A 7,632-nucleotide genomic window follows, 5' to 3' on the forward strand; every position below is an offset into this window, starting at 1 on the left:
TGCACAGGGAAAGCTGATGACACTAAACAATTATTTCCAAGGTTTTATAAAAACTATCTCTAAACCTTACTTCCTTCACTTCTACAGCTGCTGTGGGAACAAAAAGCTTCACTCTAGACTGTGTACTTGAAGAGAAACTGAGAATAATGATCAGTTTTTTCCTACTCTCAGGAGCCATGCTATAAAAAAACTTGAAATAAGACTATGAGAAAAATATTGTGTCCATTATCCAGATGGAGTTATCCTTGTAATGCTTTCATTCTTTTATAACTACTTACTGAAATATTAATATACAAAGCCTAACATACATTCTCAAGAAAATTTTATAAAGAAATAAATTAAAACACACAAATAAAGGGGAATTGGACATTACATATAAAACAAGCATAAGATGACTTCCTAGAAGGGGGAAAGAAGGAAGCAGACTGGCCGAATATCACAAGACTCAGGAATGACGTGTCAGTGGTTTCCCTAAATTTTCTTTGTGCCTCACATATGCCAGACTGGGTGCTGGAAAAGCTAGCAATCCAGAAACATTAACAGAAGCAGACCAAAAGAAAAAAAAAAAACCTAAATCTGAACAACAAAGAAACAAATGAAGGATTCTCAGGGACCTCTCAGAATATAACAGGACCTCTCTGTTAGTTTAGAGATCAGTGATATCAGGAATTCAGAAGAGGTCATAACTCCTGTTGTTTATAGTAGTCAGAGATTCATCATTATCATCATCATCACCGTTGTCAACTATCTTTGCAACTTCCTGCAAATGTACAATTACTTTAAAATTACAAGTTAAAAAAAATGAATAGAGACCTTCAAAGGTGTCCCCTGTGGTTTTGAATTAAACAACAAGAAAATATGACCAAATTAAAAAAATGATAGAATTCCTGGAATTTTATTGCTGGAGATACCTTCTAAACACATTGCAGAAGAAATAAAATAGATGAGGTCAGCAACATTCACTTAATGAACAACTATTAAAGTCTTCTACACATGAGAATGAAGGTAGGCATTAAGGAGTCAGAAACAGAAGTCACAGTCTGGGCCTCAGGCTTAGAGGGGGAGACAGACAAGATCAAACACAATTGTCTGTTGCAATGTCGTAGTAGTGGAAAGGTCAAGAAGAAAACCGAAGTGCACTTAATTTATAATGACTAGGATGAGGAAGTCATTATGAAACGCTTTCTAGAAGAAGGAATAGTCAGACTCAGTTGTGCTGAGTGAGTAGAAATGATAATCAGGAAGATAAGATAGGAAGAGTATTCCAAAGCAAGATTCCAACACGTGCAACACCTTAGAGATGCGAGCAGGCAGAAGAGGAGTATGACTCATGTGCAGAAGAGGTAGCAGAGAGGCCAACAGGAGCTGGCCTTCAGGTTTTGAAGTCTTAAAGAGCAAAGGCTTTCAGGCATTTAGGGAGCACCACCGTATGCCTCCCGCTGTGATAAGCACTGCAGATACAATGATGAATAAGACTTAGCTCTGCTGCTCAAGGAGCTCACAGTCTAATGAGAGAGACCGGTACAACCTAATCTTTATAAAACGATAGTAGTGTGGACAAAGACCTAGAATTGTTCATTATAGAAACAGGGAACAAGGACATATCCAGCTTTCTGTGAATAGATATGGGAGCAGGGAGGGAGTATAGAGAGTGAACTCTAAGCAGTTTGGTGTGTCTGAGATAAATTAAGTAGAAATGTTAAAGAAATGAATCTGGAGAGATAGGCATATTGTAAGAATGTCAAGGAGTAAGGATTACACCTTGCAGGCAACAGAAATTGTTAAGAAGTGTGATGTGGTCAGACTTCAATTTTGAGTGAATGACTGTGACAGCACTGTGTGTGTTGGGGATGGGGAGAAGGGGTATAGAGGATGCTGAGGGCAAGAAATGGTCGGACAATAAAGAAAAAACAGTATTGTGTAGTGCTTAGAAGAAAAGAGAGATGGAAAGAAATTGAAAAAACATCAACAATGGACAGTGCATCTAATTTTATTACATCTGGCAATTAGGAGATTATTGCTTCACTAGGATCATCAGTTTCAGGACAGTGATGAGGACAGAAGCCGGACTGAAAAGTTTTAAATAGGTAAGTTAAGAAAGTGAGGCAGCTAGTATAGACTAATATTATCAAAAGCTTGAAGGAAACAAGAGAGGGTAAGTGTCAAGAGAGATTGTTTTCATTACTTTTGGCAAGTGAAACAAATATTCTAATTGTTTTTAAGTTATTCAGATTGGATCATGCTGACAGGCTGCCACAAAGAAAGAGTAGATAGGGAGAAAGAAGTTGGAGATACTGAAGACAGGATATAGCTCTAGAAGGATTCTAGAGAAGATGAAGAGCATTAGGGTGAAGGACATGAATAGGCAGGACAACCTTGAATGAAAGAGAAACATCTGCTCTTCTAAGAATGAAAGACAGGGAGGATGGGTATGGAAGTTTTTAGGTGGTAGGAAGTTGAGGAACACCAGAAAAGATATATTCATTTCCCTCAATAAAACAGATAATGAAATAATCTGTTCAGCATGAAGGATATGTAGGTTTAAGAGGAGGCCTGAGCAGGTCTGGAATTATCTTAGAAAGAAACAGCACCAGGGCATAAGCTCAAGGTAAAGACTGAGGAGTGATCATTGGCTAAGGGAACACGATATTTTAAAAACCGTCTTTGCAATCTTTTTTCATAAGATAATTTATTTCATAATTTGGTTTATGACTTCACATTTCACTCAGCAGTGATTCAGAGTAAGGCAGTACTTACTTTCCTTATTATTTTATAAAAGCTAGCTTCAAATTGAGGTCAAGTCTACAATGACATTAAAATGTCAAGAAAAATCTGAAAAGCATCATCTTATATTTGAATAATTTCTGTTTATATTTTTGTTATATTTGTATAAAGTCCCACTTATATTATCACAAGCAGAATTTTTTTCACCTTAAAATACTACTCTGAGTGGTAGCTATTACTTTTCCTGCTTTACAGATGAAGAAACTGAGTATCAGAGAGGTAAAAAGAATAACATATTCTATATTTTACAGTAGGTAGAAATGTCAGTACTCAACCCCAAGTGTTTTACATGCTGAAGCAGATTTTTTCCACTATATTATGTTTGTTTTAATTGGAGATCAAAGATAACTTAAATTTATTTCTTTTGCCCATGTTTGCTTTGTATTTAAGAAACATAAATAAGATTATCCCAAATCTACCGAAAGAAAAAAATATTAAATTAATCAAAAGTCACTTTAAAGAGTAATATGAACACTTTTTTTACCAGAATCTGATTTTAGACATATCAATAACTTTCATAATTTAAAAATGTATCATGCTTTATAGAAATATATAAGAAACACATTCTAAATTAAAAAATGATCTTCGTTGAGAATCTAAATGTAGTTAAGTGACAAGTCAGCATTTGTGACAAATATTAATCCCTGTTTTTTTCATGTTTTTAAGAGTTCTTTTATAGATATAAAATAATAGCCAAATTAATAATAATAAATAATAGCCAAAAATAAAAGCCAATCTTAGAAAGCAGGTCAAACTTTTCACCAAAGTTTGCAACTAACATCTAGGGTTTTTCTAAAACCATTTCAACTGTCGGTATATTTGAGTTTGCAATTTGATGAGCCTACCAAAACAGCGATGAATCTACCAATGTTTGAGAAGAATTCAAGCTAGAAAATCTTACCTAAAACACTCTCAACTGTACAAGAATTTATAATATTCCCGAAAGTATAGAATCACCATAATTAAATCTACAAATTTCAACAGATCTATGTCTGTCACCAGACACAGAATATTTCCAGACAAGAATATTTCTATGTATGTACATTTTCGGGCCCAAGCCTTAATAATAGTTCAATAGACTTAAGAACATAAATTTGTCACCAACGCCCAAAATAATGCTTCAAATTCCATTACAGTGCAATAAATATATTATTAAGCATTAAACTAAGAAGGAATGAAAAGGTTTCAAAAATGTGCAGGCATCGATTTCTGAATATACAAACATCACTCCTTTGCATCAGCAGTAGCCTGAGAGTTAATTAGAATTGCAAAGAAACATATAGATTATCTAATTCAATTCCTTAATTTGAGAGACAAGGAAACTAGGCCCAGGGAAGAGAAGCTTACCAAGACTTAGTTGAGGTAAAAGTGGAACTAAAATCCAGGTATCTGGACTCACAGTTTAATGTACTTCCCAGAAGTAGTGTAGATATAAATAACCTCATGTAATTTCATCTGGCAAGCAAATTCAGAGGCTGAGAAGAACTTCAAGGATCATGCTGAGTTTGCTGTTTTATCAAATTCAAAACCACCTTCCATAACAAATGGATAACTAAATAACGTTATAATCTCAGAAGGAAAATTATTCTAATTAATTAAGCATATTATATAAACACTACTCAAACCATATTATTCAAGGGCTCTTCTAAGTAACAGTCAAATCCAAAAATAAATAGTTCTTTCACTATCTTTCTCAGAATCATTCCTACTGAAAATACATAGCAGAAACAAGTAAAATAAAACAAACTACAGTGTATGACAAAAACAACAAATTATCAAACTAGTACTTTTAACCCCACAGCCTTCAATTCTAAATGAAGCAGTGCCAGTTGAGCACTGATTTGCATCTATCACCAATCAAAAAGCAAAATAAATCATTGTAAGAACTCATTGGTTTATATCACTAGCCTGATATATTTTAGCTTCTGGAAAATCATTCTGAAGAACTGAATCATCTGGATCATTTTTATTACTCACTCAGGCTTGACACTGTCTGCACAGTTCTGACTGAAATGTACTTCAGTATGCACCTTTTTTCCAAATGAATATCTATGTCAGGTTTATTTATAGCCACTGCCTTCAATCAGTGCATTTTCAGGTATGAGAAATAAAATCATCTCAAAAATACTTTTCTATAAAGACCTGAAACAAAACCTGGAAATCTTGGCAAATGGTCTTTGAAAAGATAATGAAAGATTTATAACAAAACGTACATTAAGATTTATTGAGAGTCCAGTGAACAGTCATCTTACACTCTTTAATAAGCACATGTAAATTTCATTACGATTAGAAAAGTAACTTAAACTCTAAGCATCTTTTTGCATAACACTTTATGTGCTCCAAAAATATTATCATCACCTTCTCCATTCTCTTTTCCTTATTATGATTTCTCTGAAATTTGGGCACTGTCTTTGTTTCTTACTTAGATGCTTTTCTCTCTATTTAGGAGCTTTTCCTCCTAATTCTTTACAAAAGCAGGGCATGCTTCCCCCTGCTGGGAAAAAATCAAATTACAAGGTACATCAGAACATGTTCCTAAGTACTGTATCAAGAAATCAAGTTCCTGGGAAAGATAAAATATTAAGGAACCAGGTGCATAGCCTTCTCTGACTGTTTTACCAGCCGCAAAAATACGTATGCACTCTGTTAAGAATATCTTTTATAAATTTCTTTAGTTTGGAAGTTTGCAAACACAGTAACTCACATTAATAACTGATGAATTAATCATTGAGCCAGTTGTCCCAAATGGAACTCCAATTAGCAGATCAGAGAAAATGATCAATTTGCAACTTTTTTTAACTTTGAAGAAATCATCAGCTAAATGAAGAAACTTATGGAAAATATATTAAACTATTTTAGAAGGCTTAATTGCATTTTAATCATTTCAAGCAACCTTAAATATTAATATTTATTAACTCATCATTTTTCTATTATTTTTATGGAGTTGACTTTTTGTAACAAAATAGAGGAAGAGTTTAATTTTTAAATGACTTTACTTTTCCATTTTGATTTTTTTTATTCACTAACCAAGAAAGTAGTAAACATAAATGCATTTTACCGCCCCATTTATCCCTAAAACAAGTTTTTTCCTTGAAAACAGTTTAGTTATTTCACGTTTCATGTTTTGATTATAAATCTTTTCCTAATTATTTAGAATGCAAAGATGGAAAAACACTTTACACTTTAATGCTATTATAAATATCAATCCTTCAATAAAATATTAAAATATATCTAATGCCTATTTGCATCATAAATGAAGGAGCAGAATTTATCCTTCCTTGATACAACTAAGTCTCAAAAAAATTGTTTTAATGCTCAAGGGCTTGGGTAGAAGAAGTTGTCCCTTTTAGTTTTTTGCTTTCGGTAAGTCCATAACAACCCCCGTTGCAAAACGGCATTGTAGCCAATTTGATGATGAAGTAATTCATTATTAATGAAGCATTCATCCAAAAAAATCTGCAGATGTTTTTAAAAGGAATGTGTAAATTACTACAGATATCAGGGGTGTCTTTAGTAGTTAGAGGACATTATTTCAACATAAATAGAGTAATTAATATTTCTGTCATACAGAAGTTTGTGTGTGTGTATTTTTTTAAACAACCTTTCAAAGCAACGCAAAAGACTAGACATATATGTCCCTCTGGGAATGGAATCTCCTTTAACATTACAGGTACACAAAAGAAAATGCACAGTTGGTAAAACAGTTGATCAATTATGGAGTATTCCCAGGGACCAATATCTTACAGAGTACCCAATCATCACACTTCAAATAAATTTATAAGCACTTTAGCTTCTCCTTACCACATTCACATACACACAAGAACATGCATAGTTTAATCTAGGTTAATTCTAAGACTTTCCATAGGAAAGACTTTGATTAAAGGGTATCAAAGTCACTGAAAGAGAAAGAAAAGAAATGAAAGAAAGGAGGAAGACAAAAAGGGAAAAGAAGAAATGCTGATCTGTAGCCAACAAGCCCTCAGAACACTACACTGATCACCATTTACTTCCAAACTGATTTCCCCTCCCTCTGCGAAGTGCAAATATCCCTGTAGACCGCGTTACACTTTATGGTTTCTCTATCAGTGATCCTAGCAGGTCACATCACCACTGCCATTACATCTCATAGCTTTGATCTTCCCCCAATTAAGACGTGGAGAAGGAGCATTACCGTCCGCCCCAAGAACTGGCTGTCTGCCTGAGCTCTGAAGCGAGCATCTTCAGGGGGACAGTTTCCGCGAAGGCGTTGACAGGCGTCCCTCCCCAACTTCACTCCCCTAATCGGGCTGCGGCCGAGACGGGCAGCCGGCGGTTTGTGCCCATCTGTGGGGGCAAGTCCTACCTTCCGCCAAAAGGCGCGATGCGTGCACAAAAGATGGATCCAGGCTATCTTTCTCTGCCATCAGCTCAGGCAAATATTTCTCTTCTTCCATAGCGCGGACTTCGGACTGTCCCCGGGCGAAGCGCGAGGTTCCGCTCGCTCGGACGCAGGGTCGCCGGGCAGCGCCTCGCTCCCGCGCTGTTCCTCCTCCGCGCCGCGAGGGGATTTCTGAGCGTCCTCACTGGCCCATGCACCGAGCGCCTGCGACTCCCGCCGTCGGGCTACGCGGCCTCGCGCCCACACCTGCCCGTCCCTTCCGTCGTCCCTCACTCGCGCGGAGCTCCGGCTTACACCAGCGGCCTTAACTGGAGAGGCGGGAACAGGGCGCGCCCACCTCCGCCGACCACTCATTGGTGGTGGTGCCAGGGGAGGCGGGGCGTTCGCGAAGGCCGCGGGCCCTCATTGGGCCATGCTGCACGTCGAGTCGCCTGACTGACAGGAAGCAGCTGCAGAGGGGAGGGGAGCTC

At 36.7% G+C, this 7,632-nt stretch overlaps 1 protein-coding gene across 1 annotated transcript in view; it reads right to left on the reverse strand.

The window, feature by feature from the left end:
* Positions 1-7,360, reverse strand: part of KHDRBS2 (KH domain containing, RNA binding, signal transduction associated 2) — a 625,035-nt gene extending 617,675 nt beyond the window's left edge. Inside the window, exon 1 of the mRNA XM_012647139.1 lies at positions 7,127-7,360. Coding sequence (XP_012502593.1) covers positions 7,127-7,217 — 91 coding nt within the window. The 5' untranslated portion in view covers positions 7,218-7,360. The remainder of the gene's footprint in view (positions 1-7,126) is intronic.
* Positions 7,361-7,632: the final 272 nt, after the last annotated feature.

The sequence above is a fragment of the Propithecus coquereli genome, unplaced genomic scaffold, assembly GCF_000956105.1.
Source record: "Propithecus coquereli isolate 6110/MARCELLA unplaced genomic scaffold, Pcoq_1.0 Scaffold259, whole genome shotgun sequence".
Taxonomy (NCBI): Eukaryota; Metazoa; Chordata; class Mammalia; order Primates; family Indriidae; genus Propithecus; species Propithecus coquereli.